We start from the raw sequence: 14,732 nt of genomic DNA, 5'->3' as shown, positions 1-14,732 counted from the left end.
TACATCAGAAAAGTAATAAGATGTGTATGTGTGTGGGGACATAGATGGTAGATGAGGAAACTGTAACAACTGAATTCTGACATAAAATAAAACATGGTCTGAAGAAAAAACATACCAGCCGAGAGCCATTGTGCCTTCCCATTTGCAACATTTAACTTTTCTTTACAGAACAACATAATTTTCTCCTACTCATCCCACTATGCATGGATCTATGGTTTTCATTAGTGGACAAATATTGGAAAAGTGGGAAGAAATTGACACAAGAGCTTTTAGCTTTTAGGTATAAGTGTCCACCTTCTGTGTTTCCAACATGGGATTGAATATGGAATAGTGCTATGCTAGACATCCCAATTTTGGTGCCCTCCAGATGTGTGGAATGGGGCTGGTGGGAGTTGTAGTCCAAAACATCCAGAGGGCACCATGTTGGAAAAGACTATGCTGTACAGCTAAGTGCACAAGGATGAAGGAGGTTACGATACTTTGCAGGGCTGGTGCCAGGCATGACTGGGCCCTTGGACATCAGCCTGTCCTGGGCCCGCAGTGCCTGCCCACACATTCTATCTGCTTCATCTTGTGTTGTGTCACATGAATGACGTGCGTGCACAGCATGCATGCCAGTCATCAACCAAGATGGCAGCAGGGGTGTTAGCCCCTAAGGGAAGCCCCCGCCTCCATCTTGGTTGATGGCCAGCATGCACACTATGCACTCATCATTCATGTGACCTAATACGAGATGAGGTAGGTGCATGGCATTCTCAGGGACTGGTGAGGTAGATGGGGAGTGTGGGCAGGCTTATTGAAGCCCACACTGTCTGTACTGGGGGGTTGCTTAGGAGCTTCCTGTTTGCGATCCATGGCAGGGTTGGGACCAGATGCTGCCAGGGATCGTGGAATGGAAGCACTGCCCTTCAACCCTAAGGAGCCAGGGCCAAATCTGGCTGCCCTCTGGTGCCAGCCCTGATACCTTGTCTCCTTCATAAATTATAAGGAAACGTCAATATTTCATTTTCCGTATATTTCTGCTACAGTTTTCATCTAAAATTATATATATATCTACATTGGAATAACCTCCAAATACCATATACTTCCAAGAAAGATGTAAATATTATTAAAGCATTTGATGACAAGCTCGCTGACACATAGATCTATCTTATTGCTTTGTACTTTGCTACCTCCTGCCTTGGGACAGGATGCTCTATCAATTAAAAAAAATAGTAATTGAGAAAGGACTCTTCTCCTTGGCAAACAAGCAATCAATGCTGTCAGTTCAGATCACTGTTGGCAGTGATTCACATAGTTTCACTTTCTCCCATGCCACCAAAAAAAAGTCTACACAACTGATATCTGGACAGGGATAACCTGGCTTCAGTTGTCCATGCTCTGGTAATCTCCAAGTTAGATTACTGCAATGCGTTCTACGTGGGGCTGCCTTTGAAGATGGTTTGGAAGCTGCAGCTTGTGCAAAATGCAGTGGCCAGATTGGTAACAGGGACCAGACAGTTTGAACATATAAAACCAATTCTGGCCCACTTGCACTGGCTGCCTGTATGTTTCCAAGCTTGATTCAAGGTGCTGGTTTTAACCTATAAAGCCTTACACGTCTTAGGATCACAATACCTGATGGAACGCCTCTCCTGACATGAACCTACCTGTACACTATGCTCAACATCTAAGGCCCACCTCCAGGTGCCTACTCAGAGGGAAACTGGGAGTCTGGCAACAAGGAAGAGGGCCTTCTCAGTGGTGGCCCCCAAATTATGGAATGACCTCACTGATGAGGTGCACCTGGTGCCAACACTGTTATCTTTTTGGCACCAGGTCAAGACTTTCCTCTTCTCCCAGACATTTTAGCATGTGTTTTTAAATTCTTTTTAAATTTTTTAAAATTGTGTTTTTAAATTGTTTTTTGTGTTTTAAAATTTGTATATTTGTTTTTATGTTTTTAATTGCTGTAAACCGCCCAGAGAGCTTCAGCTATGGGGCGGTATATAAATGTAATAAATAAATAAATAAATAAATAATAAACTGATAATTAGTTCAGCACACTATATGTGTGTGCATAGCAGCAGCAGCAGCTGCAGCTGCTGGATACACAATTTCTTCCCCACAACTACCTTTTGCATGCCCAGCAGGAACAGATCTGTGAGTGGAAATTTGTTCAGGGCTCAGTTTCCATGAAGAAATGTAATGCATCATGGTAGATAGATTTAGAATTGTAGAGATTAAAACAATAAGAGTGTAAGAGCCTTTCTGAATCAAACCAAAGTCTTATCTAGTCCATCATTCTGTTTCTGCAATGGCCAACCAGAAGCCTATGGGTAACCCACAAGCAGGACATTGAGTGCAACAGTACTCTCCCACTAATGATCCTCAGCAACTGGTATTCAAAGATATATTGCTTCTGATCCTGGACATAGTACACAGCCTTCATGACTAGCAGCTATTGATAGCCTTATCCTCAAAAAGCAGAGAAACAAGTAAACATGCAATCAAAAGAGGAAAATGCATTTTTGTTCTTTGAGAAATACAATAACTGGAATAGCCTTGGGGAAGTAGCTAATTTAAGACTCCTTGTACATCTACTACATTTCTTGATCTAGCTAATGATTTTCTTCAAAGAATTAGATCATAGAAAAGCAACTTTGGTTTGTGATTCATAAACTCACCACCATGGAAAATAACCTTTCAAGTCAGTCTGGCAATCTCTCTGCCAGAATATATGCAATGAATGCAAGTTTCATATACCTCTGCAATGGAAAATAAAGATACTATAAATTAAATGTGCCTTTTAAAAACCATAAAGAAAGATCCTTATCTTCTTTTACATAGTTCTATATTTAGATGTGTTTCACTGTGGAAACAAAAGAGGCTGTAATTAGAGAACTACTAGTGATTTTAGAATAACATTAGTAATTCTCAGTGCCCCTTCAATCTTTCTATACCAAATATTTTAAAGCTCAAGTACTTTCTAAAAACTATGCAGTTGTGGGGTTTTTTTGGGGGGGGGTGTCACATTTATTTAATAAGACTACAGATTTACTACATTTAATATCTTTAATACATGATAACATTTTTACTAGCACAAAACTCAGTTTGACAAGAAGGCAGCTGAGCTAATCTGCTAGCATAACATGGGCCCAGAAGGGATGTCATTTTACAGTGTTTCTCCAATCATCTCTCCCAATAGTTCTACTACAGCTGATACAGAATGTGTAAATGCTTCTAGAATCAGGCAGAAAACATGTTCTTATCATCATCATCATCATCATCGTTAGTAGTAACTGGAGAATCCAGACTAAGTCATGCTTCAGTCTCATTCAAATCAATGGAACAAGTTGCCATGATTTAAATGGGAGTAAAGTGTAAATAGTCTGGGATCCAACCCAATAATTCCAAGCTATTACTAGGATGCAGAGCCACTCTTTGAGACCCCATGCTTTTTTGGGATTCCTCATCTTTAGACCCTTGTTATTAATGTTGCTCCTGTGGCATTCTTGGATTTTAAGGTAATGACTTCAGGTGGTAGTTCTAGTTGGTTTATCACAAAAGGAAGGTGTGTGCATGAAAGTTACCACAGAGTGTGCATTTCCAGACAACACCGAAAGCAGGTGCTCTTTTCTTAATACTATATGAGGGCTGCCAGGCCTAGTTCATCACTTACTGCCCCAAAGATCCAGTCCTAACGCTATGTATAGCCTTCTGCAAGCAGGATGGTTACGCTAAGGAAAGTTTAAGAGGTTCAAGAAGCTCTCTAGTCAGACTGGAGTGGACCAGCTCTGTAATAGAGAAAGAATACTGCTGCTCCTATCCCTCTGCCTTTCCTCCAAGAAGACACAACAGCTACCTAATGAGGTATGTGATGTGTCCATAGCTGAAGCTGTGGAAACAACAGGTTACTCACCCCTTGCCCAGTAATTAATATATATTTAACTGTTGCCACTGCTGTTGCAAGGAGAGTTTGCAGACAGCAGGAGGGAGATACTCCCACAAGGGCATGAATATGTGATCCAGCACTGGAAAGAAGACAGGAAATTAGAGATTATGAGGGCAGATTTATAGCTCATCTTAAATGATGTTGTGGGTACCAACCAATAGATACAGATGACACCCCTGCAGCCACACACTACACATATTCTCTGTGTGTGTGTTGTCATTTTTTAAGCACTAGCATGGGCGAGGCAGGGAACTGCATGTTTAAAGTAACTCAATATCATGGTCTTTTGCTTGGAAAATACAATGTTGCATTTTAAAAATCCTTTAGATTCCATGTAATTATTTGGCAACAGTTGTATATTGCAAATGCAAATATACACTTACATGGAAACAATGCGTGAAAAGAAAGGCATGGTGATTTCTATCAGCCTGAAGCTGGGAAAACAAGCTAATAAAAACATAAGTGACAACCAACATTATATATAATATCTTCATAAGTTGATTAAAGTTTCATGAAAAGAAAGGCGGGGTATAAATAACTAACTAAATACAGTCATTTACAGTGCTGTATCAATATTAGTGACTCCAAAGATTTCACAAGGAGGGTTTTTTTTATGTGCAGAATTAATTTGGAACTCCATAAATTAACTCCAAATTAAATTGCCATGCTCTCCCTCCCATGCCTGCATGTTTCTTTGCTCTTCCCAGTTTGACTTCTCTTCAGCTACAGCTTCACAGCTTCTGCCAAATGTAAGGGGGGAATGAAAGAAGAAAACCACAAACCTCAACTTACAAGAGGATGTTTCAATAGAAATATGAATATTCTACACTGAGGCTAATTATTGCCTTGGGCAATAATAAGGGAACATACTGCCTAAGCTCAGCAGTGGGGTGGCTTTAGGGAAGGGGGTTTCCCTCCTACAAACACTGTGCTTATGTGAATTTTCTGAATTTATCCCTGGAGATACCATTTATTATTTACTCATTCTTAATTGTTAAAAATGAAAAAATTGGCAGGCATGACTGTGAAAATCTGTGCCTCAGTGGAATAAATTCCATCTGTTTGCATGAAGTGTTGCCTTCAACAATTCCTGTTTTTCTTAAGCTGGAAACTAGCATGAGATACAAGAAGCTGCATACAAGAGCAACTGGTTGTCATCTTTCTGACTCCCCCACTCCTTTCACTTCTGTTCTGCCTGCCAGCTTTGAGGGGAAGAAAAAAAAAGCCTGAACAGGGCTATTTTGTTTCTAAAATTAAAATTCCTATGAATAGCTGAAAGGCAAAGTGAGCAGGAAATGCTGAATAAGGTGCATGGTGTGTGTGCGTGCGTGTAATCCCGTATCCTTTGTCAATTTTTGCAGATACTATACTTGTTCATTTTCTTAAAGTGGAAGGCGTACAGCCCTGTAAACCAGACCTCTAGGGAGCCCCCCAACCCCACAATGCAAGTGTGGTTTAAAACAGTGTGACTTCCTAACAAATTGATTTCCCCAAACCTATAAGAAAGGTAAAGGTGTCCCCGCACTTGTAGTGCGAGTCATTTCCGACTCTTAGGGTGCCGTCTTGCGATGTTTACTAGGCAGACCGTATATATGGGGTGGGATTGCCAGTTCCATCCCCGGCCTTTCTTTACCCCCCGGCATATGCCGGGTACTCATTTTACCGACCACGGATGGATGGAAGGCTGAGTGGACCTCTACCTTTTTAACTGGAGATTCGACTTCCTCCTTCCGTTGGAATCGAACTCTGGCCGTGAGCAGAGCTTCGGCTGCGTTACCGCCGCTTACCACTCAAAATGCAGCCAAACAGATTTAACAGTGCAATTCCATAAATGTTCACTCAGAAATAAGACTCATTGAGTGCAAACTGCCAAATAAGTGTGTATAGCATGGATGGTGAATTTTTTTCAGCCTGAAGGCCACATTCTCTTCTGGTCTATCTTCCAGAGGTCACATGCCAGTGGTGGGTGGGGCCAGTAGCAAAACTGGGTGGAGCAACAAATGTAAATTTTATTTTTGTACAGTAGGCTAATTTCTACAGATAGTTCTCTGTCCTTCATCCATCAAAAGGCATTGCCAGACTTCAAGGACACATTCCACCCAGGCAAAAGCACTCAAGGATAGTGCAAAGTTGGGCAATTGAAGGGTATAGCCTGGGAGAGAGGTGTACCTGGGGAGGTGGTGTAATATGGGGAAAGTCCCAAGGATCAGATAGAAAGTCTTGGAGGGCCAAAATTGACTTGAAGTTCCCCACCCTGTGTGTATAGGATTGCATCCTTAGCAAGCTTGATTTTAATGCCTGTTCCAAAATCTATCAAATAGAACAGAATGAAGAACTGCCAGTCTAGTTTTGTGACTTGAGTTTAGGACTTTGTGTTATCTGAATACTTACTTCTTGGCTCTCGAGGTCCATCCACCGTTATCTTGATGGCTCTGTGATACGTGGCTACTTGTGGAGGATTTGTGAAAACTGTGATGGTCAAAGTGAAGCTCTTCCCTAAAAAAGGAAAGTACATTTACTTTTATACCTGATGTATATTAACCATCTCTGATCTTTAATAGTCTTTAAAAGCATTAAAACTCTTTAAGGAGTCAAAGAACATATTCAGCTTAACTCTACTGACATGAAAGTTCAAAAGAACATTCAAATTAACAGGTGACTAATCAGAATCAGATTAAGCAGAGTGCTACTTACATAGGATAGAACTGCTGGAACTATCTGAATGATTGATTTAAAAGCATTTTAAACCACTTAATATTTCAAAAAAATACATCATAAAAAGAACAAAAGAGTATCATAAAACAGATATACAAACGTAAACAGTAACAGAAAAACAAATTCAGTAATGATACAGTCTACTCGTAACATTCTGCACATTTCTGCAGCTATGTGCAATTTTTTAATTTAAAAATCCTCATGCAAATTCTTCAGCATTTTAGTGTGAATTTATCCTAATAAACACATTTTCATATGTAGTTTTGACTAATGTACACATTTTTGTTATTATAATAGATTTTGTATGTCATTTTCATTAATATATTAATATACACTTTCCCCTAATATATGCATTTCTGTAAACTCTGCTTGGCTGGAGAAGCACATTGCAAAATTCAAATAAGTGCAAATGTCAAAGGATGGTTGTGTTGCAGTTTTCATATTGTTTTGGAAAGTGCAAATTTTATAAATTCAGCTTCAAAGGTGATCAAATTTCTCTCCCACCCCTAGCACCAAGTGGTGTCTACCTCTTGGAAAGCCTTGCCAAGTGAAGTTCACCAGGCCTGTCACGTGTTTTAGGTGGCTGGTCAAAACATGTGGCTGTTTTTGAAAGACTTTTTAGAAAGAAAGGCTTCTGCTAGTTTTCCTTTGGTGTTTTAGTTTCAATGGCTGTTCTGGTTTTGTTATGGAGGTTTGGTTTTGATTTTAATGGGGAACCACATATTGTATTGTTGTTTTTGTTCTTGATTTTAAGTCACCTTGAGTATCTTTGAAAATTAGGCAAAGTTTAATTTTTTTATAAATAAATAAAATACAATAAATAATTTTAACATAAATTCAAACATGCTTGAAAAAATGAAATGAAATGAAATAGATGTCTCAGTTTCTGCCATAATGTTTGCTTTGGGCTTTTTCAGTGATTTGCTCCAGTGAGTCAGGGTCCCCTTATTTGCCATGGTAAAAGGGAAATGTTTCATTAACAAACAATAATTTAGATATAAAGCTTTGATTTAAAATAATATATTGTGGAAGCCAACTGTTGCCCTTGTGCTTATTGAAGGAAGGCCCTTGATCCAGCAAACACCTACATTAAAGGGAGAGTAGTTCCGCATACCACCTTCCACCCTGTTCTGGAGGGTCCCCCAAATCTCTGGAAGCAATTTTCCAGAATGCTGGGTGCTGCCTGGTTCAAAGCCCTTCAGTGAGATGCAGGACACCAGTTGGAGTCCATACACAGAAAACTGATTTGGATGGTGTTTATTTGTGGTTATGATATAACACAGCAAATCCAGGAAGATCCTTAGCATACCTTTTTCATGTTTACAGAAGACTACCTGTAAACCACATGCTAAATAAACCACAAGACCACAAAGCCACACACCTACACGTGTCACTTGTGCCTTACATCAAATTCTGTTTGATAGTCTTTTTATTTTTTAAAAACGCTTTTAATTTGCTGTTTAAATATTACCGCATTGCTAACCAATGTTTAGATTTGATGATAACAATGCTGTGTATGAATGGAGTTCTAGCACAGTATGAATAGCCCCACTGAACTCAATGGGACTTAAGGTGGACATTACTGACATCCACTGGTTCCATTGGGTCTACTCTAAATATGTCTGAATCCAACCCCAAAGTATTTTGCAATAATAAAATTTGGAGTTGACCTACTCACTGAGCAAAATAAATATTCATTCCACCTGGAGGGGTCTATCCTATAGCTGCTGGGTGTCTTTGCTGCCACTGCCCCCTACCCCAGCTTTGGCCTAGGTATGTTGTGGTCAGGGAAATCAACATGTTGCATCTGCTAGGTAACCAAAGACATAGCACACAAAAACTCATTTCTCAAACCTCTCTCTGCAGTGAAGGGTCAAGTCTGTGAAGAAGTTTGGAGCAGCCATGTTAAAAGGCAGGCAGGGCATTCCAGGCAGGGGGCTGCCAACCCTGCTTTGATATGGATATATTTGCAGAGGATCCCTACTTAAGCCTTACAAACAGCACAATCCTAACAATATCTACTCAGATGTAAGTCCTGTTGAGTTCTATGGGGCTTAGGTCCTTAGTAAGTTTAGAATTACAGCCTTCAGGGGCATCCATCTTTACTCCTGCATGTTCCCATTTAACATCTCCACAACACTAGGCTTTCTTCCTACAATTGCCTTCTGGTGACTGGCCTGGCCTGAGGGCACTTAAACCCTTATTGCCAGAAGCAAGTAGGCTAGATTAAATGTTCCTTACCTAGGGTCTCTAAACAGGTTAGAAAGAATGATTCTCTCACTTGATCTGGAGCTGGAAACAGGGCCAGTGGCAGGCATGACTGGGCCCTTGGGCACCAGCCTGTCCCAGACCTGCAGTGCAGTACCCCAACCCCCCATAAAGGTGGCACAGAGCTAATAAGCCTACCTCTCCTGTCCCTGTGAATGACGTGTGCACTGTGCGTGCATTCCTACTATCAACCAAGATGGCAGTGGGGGCGTCAGCCCTTTAAGGAAGTCTCTACCGCCATCTTGGTTAATGGTAGGCATGCATGTGAATGAATGAATGAATGAATGAATGAATTGCTTATTTTGGTCATAGACCAGCAGAAACAGCACAAAACAATTCGCATATAATTGATGTTTACAGAATAAAAACTGACTCATCAGTAAGTTAAAAAGAAGTTTTAAAATCTTTAACTAAAACCTTCCGGCGAGCAATAGCGGCTGTGCAAAATTTCGCTACCAGTTCTGTAACCTCATGACATTTGTCCTCGAGTAAACTGCGAGTGTGTAGTGTGTCTAAGGCTCTCGGCGTTTTGGTCAAACAAGGGGCAATAAAGAGATCACGAAGATCAGAAAACAGCGGGCACTGGAGTGAAACATGCTCAATAGTTTCCACTGCGTCCTCCTCACAGAGGCACACCCGATCAAGAAAAGGGATTTTCTTATACCTTCCTTCCAGAAGTGCTGAAGGAAGTACGTTGAAACGTGCCAGTGTGAATGATATCCTATACTTAATAAATGCTCAGTTTAGTTAAATAATCCGCAGGCACTAAAGATCTCACACTAAGCCAGTAGGATGAGTATGCAGCCACACAGCTCAGATTATTTTGTTACTCGATGTCATAAAGACGTTGGCGTATGGCTTCCTTGGCCTTGTAATAGCCCAGGCCTATCACCACTGGCTGCGATAGGCCTATCAAATGCAATTTTTTAATTACAGCGATTTGCCAGCGTGATTGGAAAGCGTCGATCAAAATTAGTGGGGCAAGCCCTAGGGGAGCAAACAACAGTTTCAGCCACAGATTAAATCTATGGATCCACGCACACGTTTCTACCAGAAGTGTCCCTAGCTCCAGGAGTAGCATCACGTTAGGGACACACTTAGGAACACCGAGAATACTTCTGGAGAATTTGGATTGAATACTCTCAAATACAGAATTACCCTGTATACAAAGCTGGGCGCCGTACAGCAATTGGGGAAGAACCTTAGCATTAAATACCTGTAGGGCCGAGGGAATGTACTGCCCACCTTTAGAAAAGAAAAAGGTAAGTACTGCATTTGCACTTCTAATTGCATTTTCAGCTGCGTAGTTCATGTGCAGAGGCCATGATCCGGTAGAATGGAACAATATTCCCAAATATCTAAAGGCCGGGACCTGTTTGATTTGGTGTCCATTTAACTGCCAATCATAGTTGGGCCTTCTGCGGGTAAAGACCAAGATTTTAGATTTATCGTAGTTAACTTCAAGTTTTTCCTCCTTACAATAAGCAGATAATGCTCCCAGAAGACGCCGAAGACCCACAGGAGTTAAAGATAGAAGAACGGCGTCATCAGCATAAAGTAGGGCAGATAAAGATCTATTGGCCAATTTAGGGGGGTGAGAATTTACAGTTGTTATGGAGGCAATTAAAGAGTTAATATAAAAATTAAAAAGAGTGGGGGCAAGTACGCATCCCTGTTTGACTCCGTTGATAGTTGGAACCAACGCGGTTAGATGGCCATCGTGATTGCATCTCACCTTCAGATAGGTGTTTTCATATAAAGTGCGGATAAGAATTAGAAGACGTTTGTCGATATTGGACTCCCTTAATTTTCTCCATAGCCTATCCCTGGGGATCAGGTTGAAGACTGCCTTGAAATCTATAAATGCAGCATAGAGGGATCCCCTGGGTCTTGAAGAATACTTGTCCACCAAGTGTTGTAGCACCAAACACTGATCTATTGTGGAACGGCCAGTTCTAAATCCAGCTTGTTCGTCCACTAAAGTGTTTTCGGCCTCCATCCAATCTGTTAATTTCTCCAGAAGATGAGATGCATACAGTTGGCTAATGATGTTCAGCAGACTGATCGGGTGATAATTTGCCGGGTCAGTTCTGTTCCCTTTTTTAAAAATAGGGATTATAATTGCTAGTCTCCAGTCCTCCAGGATGTACCCTGTTTGATCGATAGAAGTAAATAGGGCAGCTAAGATTGGCGCCCACCATTCTATATTATCCTTTAAAAGTTCCGGGGGGATATTATAACCCCCTGGTGCCTTGCCCAATTTGAGGTTGTTGAGAAGAGTGGTGGTTTCAGAGATTGACACTGGGGGCCAAATTGGGAGAGTATTAATAACCTCCCAATCTGAAAATGGAGTGCAGTGTCCCTTCATGAAGATAGATCTAAAGTGGGCTTCCCACGCACAAGGAGAGATGTAGAAATCCAAACTAACGGAATTAGGTCAGCATCCTCTAGAGACCAGTCTCCAAAATGTAGACGTGTCTTTTGTTCTGGCGGCACTTACTAAGTTTTGCCACGCTTCTCTTTGAGCCAATTTCTTTTTTTGCTTTATTGTGGCCTTATAACTTTTTTTTAGCTCTAAATAATCTGCAGAGATAAAATTTAGATCTAGACTTCTGTAATATTTGTATTTATCCAGAAGAGAATTCTTTAAATTAATACAATCCTGGTCAAACCAGGATTTGTAACCATATGAGGAGGAGAGTGGCCTTTTTTGTCTTTCAGCAGTTAGTTGAGTATCGAAAGAGTTTATCATCTCCTGAAACAGATCTACAACTGACTCAGGCACTTTGGTGGATAGTAAAGACTCGTGTAAAGTGAGGGAGCCAGTAGAATACAAGAAATTTGTTAAATTAGTCGCTAACTTAGGGGACCATTTAACACGCAAAAATCTTTGTTCCACATCTAGATTTAACATAGGCTCACAAGTCACATGGAGTGACTGATATCCCAAATTGAGGGAAAGTAATAAGGGTAGATGGTCACTATCCCCTCTTGCCCCCACACAACAACTGAGTACACCTGTTAGGAGGCTATGTGAAACAACAAAATAACTGATCATAGATGCCCCCAAGGGCTTGATACAGGTGAATTCTCCACACAAGTCACCTACCACTCTCCCGTTCAGTATCACCAGATCTAATCTGTTAATCAGCTGGATAAAACAAAGTCCAGCATAATTGCATCTGGCATCCTTAGAATGTCTTACCGGGAGGGGATGATCCATCTCCAGTTCTGGGGGGGGGCACGTGAAAGTAAGAATGTAAAGCTACATCATTAGGGCCTATTCTTGCATTAAAATCCCCAGCCAAGATGACATGTGGTAGGCATGCATGTGCAGTATACACATCATTTACAGGGACAGGAGAGGCAGGTGGAATGCGTGGGCAGGCTTATTGAGTCCCACGCTGACTGTATGTGGGGGTGCCTGGGAGCTCCCTCTCCATGAGTGGCAGAAGGGTTGGGAGCCGACACTGCTGTGGATCATGGAACAGGAGTGTTGCCCTCCCATCCTAAGGTGGGACCCTTCAGGGGGCCCTCTGGGCTACAGGGACCCCTGGCCAGGGCCCAACCTGGCTGCCCTTTGACACCGGCTCTGCCTGGAAACACCCTCATTTAGTTAAGATTTCTATTAATTTCCAAACAGAGAATTTTTTTTTGTTTGAGTGGTATGCTCCAAGCAACTGTGGTTGATGTGTAATATATCATGCTTAATTACATCACTAGGGCCTGCCCCATGACATCACTAGGGCCCATCCTTGAAATCTCAGGGATTGGGATGCTTCTGACCTGGCAACCCTATTCCTGAAGTGTGCAGGCTGGACACTAGCAAGGTGGAACGCTGTTAGGACAGATCCTTGATCTATATAAAATATCTGGGGAACCCCAACTTCCAAATAAAAGGGTTAATTAACATTATGGATAATGAAGTCAGAGACATAAGAAAGCCAAAGAAAGAAACAGTTCTCTCTCTGAATAACCCTACACTAGGCAAATGCAGAAAAAACCAGCAACTTACTTTTATGGGGCAAAATGTCTTCCTGGTGTTCAACGGTAGGCATTTTATAAGAAAAAAACCCCATTTTTATCTGCCTAGAATCAGAGGTGGATCTGGAGATGACAGGTTGAGGGAAAATGCCAGGTAGGCATGAAGATCCTTAATTAATATGTTTTCAACCCAGGGAAGTAGAATTTAAGGGTAATAATGGAGGATGCTGGAGGATTTTGTTTGGCCCACTTCTTGTGAATTAAGAGCTAGTATCGCAAAGTGGTTAGAGTGTTGGACTAGCACCTGGGAGACCAGACTTCAAATACACATTTGGCCATGAAGCTTACTGGATGACCTTCAGCCAGTCACTGCCTCTCAGACTAACCTACCTCACAGGGTTGTTGTGAGGATAAAATGGAGAGGAGGAGAACCATGTATGCCACTTTGAGCTCCTTGGAGGAATGATGGGATAAAAATACAATTATAATTAAAATAATAAATAAATACACACAGGTTGGAATGCAGCTATTCTTTTAATTTTACTGTTCTCAGCTTTAAAGAATGCATATAAAATGCGTATTTTAGGATAAAACTTGTAGAAAAATATGCTTTTTAGTATTAATAGAAATATCACATTTCTATTCATTCATGCATGCAGGCATGCAGTTTTTAAAAAATAAAATTACTGAATGATGCAGAAACTGGACAGAACGGACTTATGAAAGAACACAAACAGAACTGACATGGACTAGAAACAGACTAATCTGTTCATCCCTAGTGATAACTAAGGGGATGTTTTCTCATCCCATCCTGTTAAACAGAACTTGTGTATTTTGAGGGATGCTTAGGACACAAGTCTGCCATTGGGAAATAGAGCAAACAGTCCACTGGCAGAACCTGGGATTATCCATGTGAGATGTGCTGTATGGTCTGCCGGTTTCCACATCCTCCTTTCAGCATTACTTGCTCAAGCCCCCACTTAACTACACACCCATGCCCTTCTGATGAAAAATAAATAAATCTAACAGTGATATTGGCAAGTCTTTCTTCCAAACCTTGCCAGTTTTAGCAGATGCTAGCGATGGGAGACAATGAAGAAAATGGTCTTGCTACAGTGGACCACAATCTGAGACCAGGATGAAAAATCCAGTATGGAAGCTGTGCTTGTTAATAGTGATCAAACAGGGATTTCCAGATGGAAAATAGAGGTTAAGATGTCTTTAAAAGACTTTTCCAAACATGTACATCACTACAAAAAGTGGATTAAAACTATACTTAAGGTAAAATGCATCTCCTTACAGGTAATAAAAAAACTACCAAGAATTTTGGGATGTAGTTGAAAATGCACATTCCTGCACAGTCATTGACTGAATTTTTATCTTTTTTCAAAAACATACCTTATATGAATGCATTTAAAAATGCATTTCTGTCTTTCACATATGCATACCAGTGTCAGGAGAGAGGCCTAAACATGCTGAAAATGGCATGTGTAAAATCTGTTGCAGCCTTTTGAAATATAATGAATACCAAATTCAGCGTAAGCTTTACATTTTCCATACAGATTTGCTAATATTTATATGGCCCCTAGTCTTAAACATTTTCAACATCAAGAGTCAAAAGTCAAATTTTGCTTTATGGTACTGGGTCCTCTATTTCTGGGAACATATTTTCACAGTTCTTTAAAAAAAAAAGTCTGAAGATCAGCTGTGTGGGATTTTGTTATTTTGAAAGAGTCTGGAATCCCAAGCATAGTTACTAAACGCTAAGCCCTGCTGAACTGAGTGGGAGCTCCAAGTAAACATGTTCCAAACTGGGCTGAAACAGCTACTT

The 14,732-nt window shown here is 40.8% G+C and overlaps 1 protein-coding gene across 5 annotated transcripts in view; it reads right to left on the bottom strand.

The window, feature by feature from the left end:
- Positions 1-14,732, bottom strand: part of RUNX1 (RUNX family transcription factor 1) — a 272,128-nt gene that overhangs the window by 74,702 nt on the left and 182,694 nt on the right. For all 5 annotated transcript variants that reach the window (XR_009762805.1, XM_061627714.1, XM_061627717.1 and 2 more), the window contains one exon: positions 6,326-6,430. Coding sequence is in view for 4 of the 5 variants with exons in the window: in XM_061627714.1 (XP_061483698.1) it covers positions 6,326-6,430 (105 nt within the window). In the remaining variant the exon portion in view is untranslated. The remainder of the gene's footprint in view (positions 1-6,325; positions 6,431-14,732) is intronic.

This window comes from Rhineura floridana, chromosome 5 (genome assembly GCF_030035675.1).
Source record: "Rhineura floridana isolate rRhiFlo1 chromosome 5, rRhiFlo1.hap2, whole genome shotgun sequence".
In the NCBI taxonomy this organism is placed as follows: domain Eukaryota; kingdom Metazoa; phylum Chordata; class Lepidosauria; order Squamata; family Rhineuridae; genus Rhineura; species Rhineura floridana.
Note: the sequence above shows the minus strand (reverse complement) of the source record. Positions and strands in the feature narration are given on the sequence as shown.